Raw genomic sequence first — 16,279 nt, forward strand, 5'->3', positions numbered from 1 at the left:
AGATGGAACACATAAAAATAAAGAACAAAATGTTACATTGATTGTAGAACAGCCTTTCATGTTAAATAAACGCTATAAAAATTCCAGAGAAAAGGCATGTTTTATGATTAAAGCTGCTGCATATATTTTCCTTCTTTATTATTCCAAATCTTTCCTAATATACAAAAAAGGCATCAAGACACTGTGATTTTCAGTTACAGCCTAGCAGCAACATAAAAAGAAAAAACAAAGAAAAAACAAATAGCTAATTCAGTGGATTTACAATAAGTGCAATAACATTGGCATTCATATTACTTACAAATCTCAATTTTTCAAACAAAAAGTGCAACAAACATTTAACACCCAAATCACTATTCACCAGTCTGTCTCCATGTAAACATAGTATCAGAGTAACAGTAAAATATAAGTCTTAAAATCAATTATAGAACAAAAAAATGAGGCACATTGTTTCTATAACAAAAAAGGTCATTATTACCACAAAAACAGGCACATCCCTTATATTTTTAAAGTCTTCTGCACTTCTGAAGAAAGCATTTAATCACACAATCTCCTTTCATAATCCCCTCTAAACCATGAAAAAAAGAGCATTAAATCAAGTCATTAAGGAAAACGTAATTAAAAAAGACACCTGCTGATGCAAGGTGATCTAAAGTATATCCACCTAAAACCTTTAAAGCTGCAGTCAACAGTCCCACCAACCACCATGATTATATATGTATCAATAATAGGTACAATATCATATATACTTTAAAATAAATGGTATGACATTGTGTATACTTTAAAAAAAAAGTGTACTATAAAGTAATAAGATCATTGATCAGCATGTAGTGCAAACTGTTCCAGCGAATGTACAAGATATGTAAGCATATTCTCTATTTTTCTATTTTCTATCACAATTCAGCACACAGGTTGATTCATCCACATCTTCTTTGTTACAGAGGCTCTGAACTGCTTTTTAATCGATCCTGTACCTCATTCCCTTTATCTCCACCTGAAACCGAACACAGAAAGAGTAAGAAAAGGTGACATAAAGCATAAAGTTTTTGCATAGGTGAAAGTCATGCCTAAATGTTCTGTCTAAAATGTAAAAATCGAACCCAGATCTCAAAATCAGTCAAGTATTATTCTGCTGTCATTTAGTGAAATACTGTAAATAATGTCTGAAACAATCACAGATGTCATTAAACAATGCAGTAAATCATTATGTTAATTTCAAAACTCTTTGATAAAATTCTTACTTTGGTTATTACTGGCCATGCATGCAAAGTTAATACTGGCCTTGTTGTGATCGTCGTCTTTTGCAAATGAAAAACCCAACCACCGCCAAGATCAATCCAATAACACACACACATATCAGAAAGATACTGCCTGTGGACAGACCCGATTCTGTAATGGACAGAGATGGACATTTTTAAAAGACAGTTTTAAAATAAATCCTGTGCCAAGCATCTTGTGTTTATTTGAATCTTCAATCAGTTCAAGGTTTGTCTGTTCAAGCCATTACTTACAAACATAAAAATGACTTGCACAAAGAAATATTACTTCTAGAACGCTGATCTACTCACCGTTGACCGTAACGCGAAACTTCCTGTGTTTGATCGCTATGTTTGTTCCTATGACCTGTAGTTTATAAAGTCCAGAGTCTGTGGTTTTGGTGTTTGTGATGGTCAGAAATCCGGTCTGATCCAGGTGCAGTCTGTCTCTGAATTGCTCATCAGTTTCATCATATGAGGGGTTTTTACCATTTTGTTTGTTGATTTGAGCTATGGGAGTGCTTCTGTCTTCAAACTTCCAATCTATTACATCATACATGTCTATATCACCAATATTAGGCTTTAAAATGGCAGAATCTCCCTCCGTTACTGAAACTTTTGTAGGAATCGGATCTGAAATACATGCAGGAAAATGCACAGAAATAACTGATGTTAGTGATTGTGTTCTGACATTAATTCTAACATATACACAAAATATATATATATATATATATATATATATATATATACACACACACACACACACACACATATACACTCGGTCAAAAATAAGATAATAATTCTGAGTGAATGCTCCTGACACATATTATACATCCATCAAATACTTTTACTTCAAACTCACTAAATTCCAGCCTCAGCCCAATCAGAAGTACCAATACTTACATAGAAACCTATACAAAGTAGCCAGAAAGAAATGCTCATTTTAAATAATTATGTCAGATGGATTTAGCTGGTTTTGCATCTGAACTCTTCATATTTATTTCAACATTGGCAGGCAAAGCACAAATTTGGACAATATTTAAATTCATCATTGCATACAGCTGTGGTAAAAACTTTACACACACCTTGTAGAATCTGCAAAATGTTAATTATTTTTAACCAAAATAAGAGGGATCATACAAAAGTTTGAAATGTTTACCTGTTAACTTTTGATAGTTGTTCATGGGTCCCTTTTTGTCCTGAACAGTTAAAATGCCGCTGTTTTTCAGAAAAATCCTTCAGGTCCCACAAATTCTGTTTTTTCAGCATGTTTGTGTTTTTGAACCCTTTCGAACAATGACTATATGATTTTGAGATCCATCTTTTCACACTGAGGACAAATGAGGGACTCATATGCAACTATTACAAAAGGGTCAAACACACACTGATGCGTTAAGAGCTGGCGGCTGAAAACTTTTTGAATTTGAAGATCAGAGTAAATAAGATCTTCATTCTGTTCAAAGGTATACACCCCTGGCTCTTAAGGCATCGTGCTTCCTTCTGGAGCATCAGTGAGCATTTGAACCTTCTGTATTAGTTGCATATGAGTTCCTCAGTTGTCCTCGGTGTCAAAAGATGGATTTCAAGATCACAGAGTCATTGTTGGAAAGGGCTGAAATACAAAAAAAAAAAAAAAAAGCTGAAAAAACAAATCTGTGGGACCTGAAGGATATTTCTGAAGAACAGCGGACAGTTAAACTGTTCAGGACAAACAAGGGAACAACTATCACTAAACAAACAAAAAACAGATGTAGATCATTCAGGTAACAACACAGTATTAAGCATCTGTAAACTTTTAAACAGGGTCATTTTTATAAATTCATGCACAGCAAACTTTACTTTTGCATTGATACTGACTGCTTACCAAGGACAGTAACACTAAATCTTCTGTGTGTTGTGTGGGTGATATTGGTGATCTTAACTTCATAAAGCCCAGAGTGTGTGGTTCTGGTGTTTCTGATGGTGAGATCCCCAGTTTGATCATTTATTTGTAGTTTGTCTGTGAATCTTGCATCCGCAGTGTCATACAATAAGGGATTATTTGCCTTGATCGTAGCTATAACATTAGATCCAAACTTCCACTCTACAACATCATCTTTCTGAAGTTTGGTAATACAAGTGTCTAGAATGACAGGCTCTCCTTCCATCAATTCGAGTGTCTTCACTGCATCGGTGTCAACACCAAACACACCTGAAGAAAAAAACAAGAAACATCTATAAAACATTGCCATGTCATTAGCTTCATGCCATTTGCAACAGCTTACAAGAAATTTCTATGTAGAACTATAAATGGACCACACATTTAGAAGGAAAAATCTAGTATATTACTAAATATACACAGACAACTTTTCTAAAAAAAAAAAAAAAAATACAAAAATAAATAAGAATAATAATAATTTGAGATACATGAACAAAAATATAAAACATGTTTAAATTAAATAATTTAAACATTGTAATTTAATTGTATATACAGTATCCTAATCTTAAATATCTTACTACCTTAAATATATGTTTCATATATGCATAAACACACATTCTATATCAGTGAAAATCGTGTTATACGTTCATGTATTTTCACTTTAATTGCATGTTATATGGGAAACCATTTAAGGAACGTGTAAGGCTGGATCCAAATAACAAAAAAATGTATCATTCGTAATAAACAAGTAGTTTACTAGATTTTGAAATGAAATCTCGCGAGAAAGCCGACGAGCTGAATGCGGAAACTGGTGTGTGATTGTCTGGCTGCGATATTAAAATTGAAACTGGATCATACAGTAGCCTAGCGATTTATAACATATAGAGACGATGATATTTTTGCTCAGATAAATAAAATAATAAGCGACTTGCGTTATTTGATAGTTTTGTTAAGCCATTTAGGCGGATTAAAAATTGCTGTGGTTTATTTATATACAATGTTGATAGAGATCTGTAGCCTACGCGTTTAGAAACTACTGAGAACCGAAGCGGTGGATAATGCATTATACGACCTACATCGTGACGGGCAGTCAACAAAATAAGGGTAAGAAAAATATGTTTCTATATAAAAAGGCCGTTTTGTATTTGTGCTCCATACCACGAAGGAAATTCTTTGTATATTTCCATACGTTAAGATAGAGATCTGTCATCGGACAAAAATGGTGGATGATTTGAATTCACTGAGAAACTTTTGGTAAATAATCAAACTGCCGGTAGAATTTGAGCCATACGCTGGATTAACTTGACAAAACAAACACTGTACAGTGATATGTCAAACAATATGTCAGACAGAGACGTTATTTTTCTCGTTAAACTGACATTTTTGCTCCTAGAGCGGACTTGACGCCCTTTGGGCGGCAAGTATTGTTTCCTATACAAGTCGGTGTCTTCCACGAGGGGGAGCTTCACGGCTCAGCATAACGATTTCTCTACTACGCAACATACAAGTCTCTGGAGGGTTTTGGCCTTATTTAAGACATTTAAACATCTAAACGTATGATTATTTAAATCTACTATCTACAAAAAATAAAGCTCCAATAAAGACCCCGCACATGCGTCTATAAAACTATTGTATAAAATCCGTATTTTTTAAATCACAAATTGCTGCGATTAGCATTTCGCTATCAACGCTGAGAAAAGTAACAGGTGCCAGGTGACAACGCCGTCTACAAGCCTTCGGTGGCGGTCTGGACAAGAATTTACATGAATGATCACACTGAGAAGCTTAAACAGCAACTGAACTGCCAACAAAATGTATGATTTATGAAACAGATAAGTCTACAATGTAGAGAAAATACCAACAAACAACACAAACTGACTATAAGAAAAACAGAACAATAAACAACTATGTTTGACATTTCAATGAGATTAAAATAAATATACAAACTTACATGTGTTTTTAAGGTGATTTCAAGTGTCTTATTGTGTAATATGATGTAGCTTAAAAATATTACATCTTACATAACATAGTCATAATGAATTCTAAAAAGCCTAATAATTAAAATAAAAATGTGACCCTGGATCACAAAACCAGTCATAAGGGTCAGGGGATTGTTAGGATAGGACATTATTTGGTCGAGATACATCTGAAATCTGAGGGTGCAAACAAATCAAAATACTGAGAAGGTCGCCTTTAAAGTTTTACTAATCAAAAATTACGTTTTCATATATTTACAGTAGTAATTTTACAAAATGTCTTCATGGAACATTTTTACTTAAGTTCTTAATGATTTTTGCCATAAAAGAAAAGTCAATAATTTTGACCCATACAATGTATTTTTGGTTATTGCTACAAATACAATACATTGTGGTCCAGGGTCACAAATGTTGTTTAGTTTAAAGCCATATCAGCATATTCATGGCAAAACAGAGTTAAAAATGTTTAAATTACCGTTTTTTTTTTTTTTTTTTTTTGAGTTTAGCAAAGTTTTGAGATTTGTCAAACTGCAGGGCGTATTGAAGCAGTTTTTCCAATAGTTAGACTACCACATGGTGCATTCAGCTTTTAATTTAATGCACTGCTATCTATTTTAATTCTAGTTAATAAGTATATATATATATATATATATATATATATATATTTTTTTTTTTTAATAAATAAATAGGGGTGAATAAAAGACCGAATTTCATTTTGGAGGCCTATCCCTTTAAGTGAATAGCTGGTTGCTCACAAAAGCCGTTTGTTTAGTGTGCTGAGGCCTCTCCTTCACTGACTTCCATTCAAACAGAACAACCTCTTGTCTTCAGTAACATCTTTTTATGCTAACTTCTAAGGCTCCTATTGGGGGAGGGGCTCTTGCGAAACACTCATAAAACTGCCAACCTTCAAAATTCCTTTCTTACTTCCTGATAAAATTCTGATAAACAGCACTTTTGTAAAGCCACAAAAGATTGCTCAATTAGAAGTTAAACTTTTACCTAATGGAAATTCTTAGCCAGACATTTTTGAAAATAGACCACAATTTGAATTATTTTAAGAGATGGTTAAGCTGATGAACACATCTTTGATGTTCAGCTAAATAATAGAACTGAATAGATTTTGCATTGCATATCTAAAAATAAATGCATATTCATGGTTAAATCATTATTAAAGGGAACAATGTTATTGAACAATCGCTGTTTTATGCCCTCAAAATATGAGTCAGTAAGACCCAAAACAGCACAAATCTAGGTGAAGCTCAACTGGCAGCATATGGCACTAGAATGTCAAGGTCATGGGTTCGAACAAAAATATGAACACAGCAATATGGCCATGCTACTAAACTTGCAGTTGAGCTACAATATCATACCTTCACATTTGCTCAAAGATTTCAACACCACCTTTCACTTTTTTGTTGTATAAATAGACTCTAAATAAGGATCTTTTAATCTTGATGGTTGGCCAAAACATACAAAGTTACCTACACAACAACTGTACTACCACACGTGTTGTATTACAGAAGTTCACAAGAAAGGAAATTATTCAATTCAGGTACTCAAATTATCTTGTGACTTATTTGATAAACCACACATAGATGATGCACTATGCAAATGATTTTATCTAAACTGACTGTTGCATTCAAGGTATTTTAACATATCATCCATTCTCTGGGAGTTGAACCAATGATGCTACAAATGAAGCATGGCGCTGTTTAAATAAAAGATTTCAACTGTACATCAGTGGAAGCATTTTAACAACACACATTTGTTAGCATCCCAGAGATTGATAAAATAGAAGTGCAGGCCTAAGAAAACATTGCAGTCTTTTGCCTGTATCCTTGAAGAAGAAAACCACAACACAACACTACAAACTGCAAAATCACCACTCATTTAATCACAAACCAACAAAACCTTTGATAATTCCTTTGCATTAGCAACAATCCCTTCAGCAAGCTATACTTCCATTTTTAAACAATGCAAAGTTGTCATGGTGGAGACACAATTAACCATAGCAAAGTGGACGGTATCAGTATAAATCAATACCACTGAGTCACTGTAGCGTGAATTAGCGCGCAGTTTTCTATTTTATTTTAACTAACATCATGGCAGATCAACAGTTCGAAAATATTTTTTTTCTAATCAGGCTGTATTAAGTCGATGTAAACTCACCTAAATAAAAACACATCCGGTTTAATGCATCGATAACAATGTTCCTCTATCGCCCCCTTGCGTAATGAGGTTGTCACAACATCGCAAGAGCTCAAACTCATATCGTCGCATAAACAAAATCCCATAGTTGTCATACTGATGTACGATATCCTGCTATATATTTACTGTAAGTACATGAATGTGAAGGAATTCGTTCGCGTTCAATTTAAGTAAAAATAAAAACACAGGTTCAGTAAAAAAACAGCACAGATGCTAATAAAAGAAATCATGTATTTAACCAAAGATATTCTTAACAGAGATAATTTTTAAACAAATTACAGATATATTTTTTAGTCATTAAAGAAATGTTTATTAACATTACTAAACAATAAGTCCACAATTATCCATTATATAGAATTAGAATGAACAGAATGTTTATTGACATTTTGTTTAGTAATAAGTCCACTATTATGCATCATATAGAATTAGAATGAACGTTTGTAGCTAGTCCTGTATGATGTTATTTTCATGCAGATGATTTAGCTTTCAAGCTATCTGTTCAACACTACAGCATAACTATAATTCATGAAAAACTGGTTTGTGCAGCTGAACACGACGAACTGTACTGTACGATGATCTTGCGTAACATACACGAAACATAAATAACGCAGTACCATGTAGTCAATATACCGCGTTATATTCTGTTAACGATTTATGATTAAGATTCCTTTGAGAAAAACAAGGCTACATCATTGATGGGCTACAACAAGCATGACATACCAAGCAAAAACAATCTTTTAAAACACCAATGACAATCTAAAAACAATAAAAACAATATAGTGAATGGTATCAACAAAATAAAAAATACCCTCAATCGTATAATGTTTGCAATACAGATAAAACACGGATAAAGATGCATGACGAATACGCACAAATAGCAAGGCCTATTGGCATCTCAGAAGCCTGATTATAAATCAAAAATCTCACAAATTGCACGAGAAGACACTGAAAAGACAATAATTAGATTTACCCAAATAGCATATAGCACGCATTTATAGAGTTCTCAAAGCCTGACGTGAACTGGACGTCGATATCCAAAAGGCTGGTATTATTATCGCAGGCCTGAACTTGAAACACCATGGCGTCTGAGCATTAATAAATGTAAATAGGGCAAAATATAAAACACACGCCATTGTTCTTCTGTCTTGCACCCAGATAAAAAAAAAAAAAAACAATCGCTATGAGAATGTTAATAACCACAAGGAGTAAGAAAATACGCGTATAAAAGCAAATAGCATTATATTTCCGGTTCTATTAATTAAAATCGAAAGTGTTATAGCTACAAAAATACAATTACTACTCACCGTTCACAAATAATATAAGAAGAAACATCAAATTCGCGATGCCCATGTTGATTGAAGAGTTGTATAATTTCTGGATCTTAAAAAAGATGAAGATCAATGAAGTAGCTAGAAATATCCATATAAATCTGCCGTGTTGTCGTTTCTCAACCGCACCCAGCCAGATTGATAGCAACAATTACTAAAAAACGGCTAAACAATGGCTGAGACCATTTTAAATTTACTAAGATTTAACCGTGGTAATCTGTAAGATTTGTACGACGTAGAAAATGCTATACGTCCACTTAATGTTACAAATACAAGACTGCGCACAACTCGCTCGAAATGGCTGATTCTTCCGTCTGGCAGGTAACGTGACGCGGGACGACACAGACTCATAACGCCACCTACCGTACAAAAACCATACATGCAAATCATACCAACTCGCCCCCCAAAATACTCCTACACCTGTTTTGTCTGTACTTGTGAACCTCATTCTCACTTGACTGTGAGAAATAATGTGAGAAAATCTCAATTTTAATTGTAAACTTATAGGAAATGTATGCCATTAAGAATAAAAAATAAGCCTAGATATTATTATTCCAGTTGGGCCCATACTTGTCGAAACAAAATACTTATTTCGCACTTGACTAGGACAGTATCTTCTAGTATTATTTAGCACTGTTTTGACCCTTTAGATCAAGACATTTCTTGAGCATGCGAAAGAATCATATTGGCATTTGTTGTCAGGTGGTAGCCTGCTTGAGATATTACCTATTAAATAACCACCATGTTATTTTTGTAAACAAAGAGATGTCGAAAGTAACACGGGTAAAGTGTGGTGTGCCACAGGGCTCAGTCTTAGGTCCTTTGTTGTTTTCCATTTACATGTTTCCTTCAACTGATATTTTTGGGACATTATTACATGGGTTAAATTCAGATTCATATTTCCTCCTTCAAAGCTGGTTTATTGCAATAAAGAGATTATAGACTACGTTTTTAATTAATTTACTTTTGATAAATAAAAGTAAATGGTGTTAACCAAGTAGTGTTTAGTCTGATTGGATCTAATGTCCATATAATTGCTTTCATACTGATATATTGCTATTCTATGAACTGTTCTCTCTCTGTTAATTACGTTATTCATAGCATAAAAAAATAGATTATTGTAATAAACTTGTCTGGTTGTCCCACATTTTAATAAAAAGAGATGCAACCTGTTCTAAATTCTGCAACTAGAGTTATGACCATTTTATCAATAATCGTCTCTACAATGGCTACCAAATTACATTTCTATTACAATTAATCATTTAAACTTTTAAATGAATTGTACAAATATATTAGTTTTAGGGAAATACTGACTGCTTTTTCTATCTTTCCCACAGCCATGGTTATCAAAGCTCCAGCAGCAGTTGACATAAGATGAGTCGAGACTGCACATGAATTCTGGAATGGAGAAACATACAATAAAGAACATACAAAGACATACATTACTGTACTTGGATATATATTAGCTTTATCTATAACAAACACTACGCAAAGTCAACAAATCTGTTTGTTATTCCCTAATATAGATAGACCATGTAAGGGAATCACTTACTTAGAATGATTTGTTTTGAAGTGCTTATTGCTGTAAAATAAAAATTACATTGATCTTGACCGGGATTTTACACACAAGCTAGTGTAAATCATAGTATCTATAGGAAAACAGATTCCAGAGAATTTAAAATGTTATTGAAAAATTTCACTCAACGGTAGAACAGAACATTTGTAGATCCAAACCAATGTTTATGCATTTTGTCTGTGTTAATATTATTTGTGCCCATGTATAGGAAAGTTTGTTTGAATCTTTTAATTTTGTTTTGAGTTTACATTTTGTCAGTGTAAATGCTTTCTTTCTTACTTTCTAAAGGAAAATAAAATTCATTTTGATTTATAAATCCTGCACTTTGTCCTGTTTGAAACACTTTTAATCTATAATATTCTTTAGTTTTGTACTAGATGACATACATAATGCAATATTTTAACCACCATCTGTGCATGTAAAACACTTGCCGATTTAAATGAAATGGTTACATGGTAGAAATTCAACTTCTACAAAGTAATTTTGAGTTTGCAATCTGTCACTCAAGACTGCAGTATAACAGGTTAATAAATACATCACACATTCTCAAGATAATAAATTTAATAAATGTCTTGGATGTTACAGTTATTTTTATATAAAATAAAAAATAAATAATAATAAATCAATGATGTCAATAAAGCACTGTTTTCAAACAACATATTCAAGTATTTCTCATGACATCATTTTCAAAAAAAAGTAAGTTTAATGAACCAATAAAAATAATTTGTTCTTGGTATAAAAATATAAAATTATAAAAGTGGCAAAAACAGAGCTGTAGACATCTGTACAATAAAACAAAAAGTACCTAAAATAACCACCAGATGGCAATATGACAAGTTAGGAAACACTTAAAAAGTGTACAGCATTGGTTTTCATGTTTTGACTACTGTAGATTTTATTATTCTGCATGTATGATTGACAGCAAGCAAGCTGTCATCTGATTTGAAGATGCATTTAACCCAAAACATTCCTTATTCATATTCCTGAGAAGCATAAAGGACAGAGCAACATTATCGCCCCCTAGTGACCTGATGCAACATCATCATATTCGTCTGCATGCGATGTCTGCCTTCTCCTCTTCTGATAAGATCTTCTTGATCTGATGTCATAAACCAGCACGGCAACAGTAGCCATGCCCACCAGAACAGAGCCAAGTAATCGGAGCACAGTCTCAGTAAAACCACAACAGTGGACACGGCCTGAGATAAGACAAAAACACCACTAAAAAAGTGCAAGATCAGCACATTTGCAACATTTCTAACACGCCAGTTTATGTACCTGAACATGGCTGACAGAGTTGAGTGATGTCCAGAGGATGAGTCTGGTTGCTGATGGAATTGTTCACCACACAGCTATAGGTGTTTTTATCCTGGTATTCCACCTCCAGATGTAAAGAAAGGTTGATGCTAAGATCAGATGCTCTGGTGGTGAAGATTAAATTGTTTCCTTTGTACCAGGAGAGAGTCACATGACTCACATTCACCACTGAACATAGCAATGAACAATCCTGGTGTGAGGCTGATGAGGAACATGTTGGAGCATCTCTGGTGATGACAGGAATCGGCAGAGGAGCTGGAGAATGTAAGAGAACATTGATAAAATATATGAACAATTTAGTTTACAATGCATTTAAGCTTGTTAAATTAAGCATTTAGATGTTCACAGACTTTCTTTATTACATGCAGTCTAAAATTGTGATGCAGAGATTTAAACTGATAAGTGCGACCATCACAGTGCGCAGTTTACAGTATCATTGGCTGCCATCTCACCAAATCACGCAATGCTAACAAATCTTATACATTAGAACGAGACAATGCAAATAAATTAAAAGCCTATTTTACTACTTCAGATTTACATCACAAAATAATAACTATAATTACCACTGAAGTACCTGGACATGGCCAGCAACGTTCATTGATGTCCAGATGTTTGGTCTGGTTGCTGATGGGGTTGCTCACCATACAACTATAGTTGTTGTCATCCTGATATTCCACCTCCAGAGGTAGAGAGAGACTGATGCTGAGATCAGACACACTGATGTTGGACAATAAACTGTTTCTTTTGTACCAGGAGAGAGTCACGTGACTCACATTGAAGACTGAACACTGCAGTGCACATTTGGACACTGATAAGCCTGATGATGATGAGGAACATTGTGAAGAGTCTCTAGTGATGACAGGAATGGGAAGATGAGCTGGAAAATTATATAAAATGATTAATCTGAATATGTCAAAATTAAATTAGAGAATTATTCAGTTTATCACTACACAATACATATAACAAAAAGCACTGTTTCTCTACTCACCATAGACAGAAACTGTGAATGTTTTGTCTGAGATCTGAGTATTACTTATGATCTGTAGTTTATAGCGTCCAGCGTGTTCAGGTCTGATGTTTGTGATGTTCAGAGATCCTGTGTAATAGTTCAGCACCAGTCTGCCTTTGAATCTCCCATCAGGACCATCATATACTTTGAAGACTCCGGCCTCCTTTTTGACTCGAGCAATGAGAGTCTCTTCAGGTCCAAACATCCAAAGCAGTTCATCACCTCTTTGTACCTCAGTTTTTAGAGTGACAGAATTTCCCTCCATCACTGTTTTTATTTCATTTGTCTCAACACCAAACACACCTGAAGAACAATGGACCAGGAACTGTCACATATATCACAGATTATTTAGTCCAAAGTGCTTATTACCTTGTACAAGCTGGTAGGTCGTCATGGACCAGAAAGAAAACAGGGAGTAATGACTCGTTTTTATATCGGACTGGTTTGTATCTCTCTAACATAAAGAACTGATGTCATAGCAATAAGAATAACTTACCAATTCGGCGTTCAAAATGCAGGCAGAACCAAACAAATGCATAAAAGATTTTCTTTGACTGAGACATCACTTAAAGCTTTTGGGGTGAAATATCCCACAGGTAAAACGAATTTCCTAAAACTCTGAGGAGCGTACCTGTAGGTTTATGAAAAAAGAGAGAGAGAAAAAAAAACGTATGTAAACAGGAATTTGTAGCTTCGTGGTCTGTATCGAAATAACGCACGACGTAACTTTCAGTCAGATGGTCTGAACTTCTCTGCGCGCCACCGTATGTGCGCGCGCATCTGTGATCGCGCTTAATTGTCAGTGAACGCCTTAGTGTTGTCTTTCAGTTCAGCACCAGGGTTAATTCATTTATGAATGTAGGCCTAATTAATTTTATTTTATGACTGAATTACATAAATGTAATGAATTATTCAATTAATTAATTTATTTATATTTTAGCATATTTTCATAGTTTCAAAGCATTCTAACAAGGCTGACCAACAGAAGATATCTTCGCGGTTTTCTGTGCATAACGATTCCACCGAATTCATTTTTTTTTTTTTCATACACTTTAAGATCAGTTTAGAGTCAAAACGAAACCTGACGTGGCCTGATTCGTTTTGATCTGGAAAGAAATGTGGTTTTGGTCTCATAGATGGACAAACGTCTTGTAGAGTTTCGTATCATAAGTACGTCGCATATGGGTGAAGGGCTTCTTCCTGTCCTCCTAACATAAACCTCACTGACTGTTTTCCTGTTACACAACAAATGTAAATAGTGTTAAATGTGTCAAATACAAATCAGGTTGTGGAAGATTTAAAAAAAAAAAAAAAAATCTATAATGATTAACAAATTTAATTAGCTGATTATTTGCTGAAGAACAGAAGATGTACAAGATATGTAATGAGGAAAGTGCAAAGATGCAACATGCACAACTTACACACATGATTTAACATCATTCAATGAAAACTGCAGAAATTTGTTTGATCAATGGGGTAATTCTGAATTTGTTCCAGACACTGACAGACAATAACAAGATATGTTGTTCTACTAGAGTAATAATAATAAGAAGAAGAAGAAGAAAAAAAAGGATCCCCCGCAGGAAGCGGGATCTAGGTGTGATTTTCAAAACTGTTCTCTGGAAAATAACTTCTGCTAACCTTTTCTTGAAATAACCTTAACTAGTTTCTAGGGGGGGTTACAATTTGGCATGTGAATCTCAACTATTCTTGCCATGTTATAGAAATGTATTATATATTTGATTTTTTTTTATTTGAGACTCAGTGACCTTTACACACAGCCATAAGGGTGTATTGGGTCCTATCTGTGAAGTCATTTCCTGTTTTTTGGTTTTCTTGTCACCTCACAACAAAATGTTTTTTATACCACAATATCAGTGATTTAGTAAATAAAAATTATTATTATTATTATTACATTGTATAAATAATAATAAAACAAACAATTAAATTGTAAAATGTGCAATTCTTCTTCTTTTTTTTTTAATTAGAAAAAAAAAATACTGCATGCTTGAAAAGCACCAGTCAGAACTGTGTAACATGATGTTGTAGAGTTGCATGTTGGGGCCAAGGGTTATGGTTTATACCTTATCCCACCAGCTGGTTTTCATCAAGAAATCAGTGTTTGTCTAGTTAGCTACTGGTAGAAACCATAACTGCACTATCTATCTATCTATCTATCTATCTATCTATCTATCTATCTATTTATTGAGTTTTCTCTTTATTAGTGGACCAAATATAGCTGAGCTATATTTACCCAGCATTTATTTTAGAGTGTTTACATACATTTTATATTTATTTTTAAAACTCACAGTAACATCAAGTTAAAATCTTCAAGCTTGCTTTTCAGTATTGCTATTCAATATTATGTTTTCGGTGCTTTAATAGAACAGAATATCGGCTCTGATGGCTCTCATATTTTAATCACATTCCTAGAGCTCCACCCAGTGGCTGTAAGCAGTAAAAGAATCTAACCGCACACTAAACACTGTCCACATCTAATCTTTGCTAAGCATGGTGGAGGTTAACATAAATATGGGACATAGAGAAATGTACTGACCGTTAGGGTGACCAGATTACCATCGCGAAAAGTAAACTGACAATCCACTAAACTGCTGAAAAACAAGACAAAAGAAACTGATGGATGAATCTAATGGTTTTCACTACAAACAGCATTAAACCAGTAGCCTACCAAATAGCTACCAGCAGTGTTAACATTTTTACAAGTCGCGGTGTAATTGACCTTTCTCACATTTCCGAGTTTCTCATAGCGTCATAGTTGGGTAAAAGTCAAGAGCAGTAAATGGGACAGTACAACAAATATATTTTTGTTATTCCCATTTGCTCAAATAGCAAAACAAAAACAACATGATAGTGTTTTCACGATTTTCACTCAAAGGGAAAAAAAATTGAGAGAGACTGATATCGGCAGTCAGAAGAGAGAATAATATAAAATTGACCGTCCCTCGCATAGACGCGGCATTAGAAACACCCTCACATAGCGTTAACAAGTTTTTTTGTAACTTGATGAAAAGGTGATATAATACAAATTATAGTGTTATAAATGTACATACATATTTTTAAAAATCAAAATATAAAAAAACTTTAAAGAATTTATGATGATGGCCGTTGAAACGCGTCATCACAGGCTTGTGAAAACGGTCCATTGGGGTGCGCGGGAAATGAAACCGCGGAGTTACCCCCGGGTTTAAAATGTATTTTTCATTTGCGACCATTACAGTTCCATTAAAATCAGTGCATTTCCCATTATAACCATTAAGATAAATGCAATTACATTTTTTTTTTTTTTTTTTTTTTTTTGTGCAAACGTTCGATTCGCGGGAAAATAAATCTCCAAGCACACGTATTCAGTATGCTGCATGATGAGCACTTGAGGTGACTCCTCTAACAAATGACACTGTTGGAGCTCCACTTAGTGGCTGTAAGTAGTAATGGTAGAGATCCACCAGTGGCGATTTCTTTAAGACTGCAAGGGAAGCTCAGCTTCCCCTATAATGTCACAAAATTAATGGTCAAATTATGTACTATTGTATTAACATTTTATTGACTAAAAATGCGTTAGAAAACGTTCATCTTAAAGACGAGTTCGTTCAGAATCAGTTAGATGTAGCAGGTCGGCTGACTTGATTTTCTTCTCATACATTGCCGTAGCGTCACAGTGCATTTCCCCGTT

The 16,279-nt window shown here is 34.1% G+C and overlaps 2 protein-coding genes across 3 annotated transcripts; both read right to left on the reverse strand.

Annotated features, from left to right (window-relative positions):
• Positions 1-121: 121 nt before the first annotated feature.
• On the reverse strand, positions 122-9,014 carry si:dkey-182g1.2 (uncharacterized). 2 transcript variants are annotated; one of them, XM_051095580.1, is made up of 5 exons: positions 8,663-9,014; positions 3,118-3,444; positions 1,566-1,886; positions 1,279-1,386; positions 122-991 (listed from the first exon to the last, which is right to left on the reverse strand). In XM_051095580.1, the coding sequence occupies exons 1-5, from the start codon at positions 8,706-8,708 to the stop codon at positions 933-935; spliced, it is 861 nt and encodes a 286-aa protein (XP_050951537.1). In that variant the 5' UTR covers positions 8,709-9,014; the 3' UTR covers positions 122-932. The 2 variants fall into 2 exon arrangements, with proteins under 2 accessions (XP_050951537.1, XP_050951538.1); XM_051095581.1 differs by having other exon boundaries at positions 1,239-1,386.
• A 2,005-nt stretch (positions 9,015-11,019) lies between these two features.
• LOC127154167 (titin-like) lies at positions 11,020-13,463 on the reverse strand. Its single transcript, XM_051095573.1, has 5 exons — positions 13,085-13,463; positions 12,568-12,891; positions 12,154-12,456; positions 11,541-11,834; positions 11,020-11,461 (listed from the first exon to the last, which is right to left on the reverse strand). Exons 1-5 carry the CDS (start codon positions 13,149-13,151, stop codon positions 11,283-11,285), a joined length of 1,167 nt encoding a protein of 388 aa, XP_050951530.1. The 5' UTR covers positions 13,152-13,463; the 3' UTR covers positions 11,020-11,282.
• Between the last annotated feature and the right edge of the window lie 2,816 nt (positions 13,464-16,279).

Source organism: Labeo rohita, chromosome 22 (assembly GCF_022985175.1).
Source record: "Labeo rohita strain BAU-BD-2019 chromosome 22, IGBB_LRoh.1.0, whole genome shotgun sequence".
NCBI lineage: Eukaryota > Metazoa > Chordata > Actinopteri > Cypriniformes > Cyprinidae > Labeo > Labeo rohita.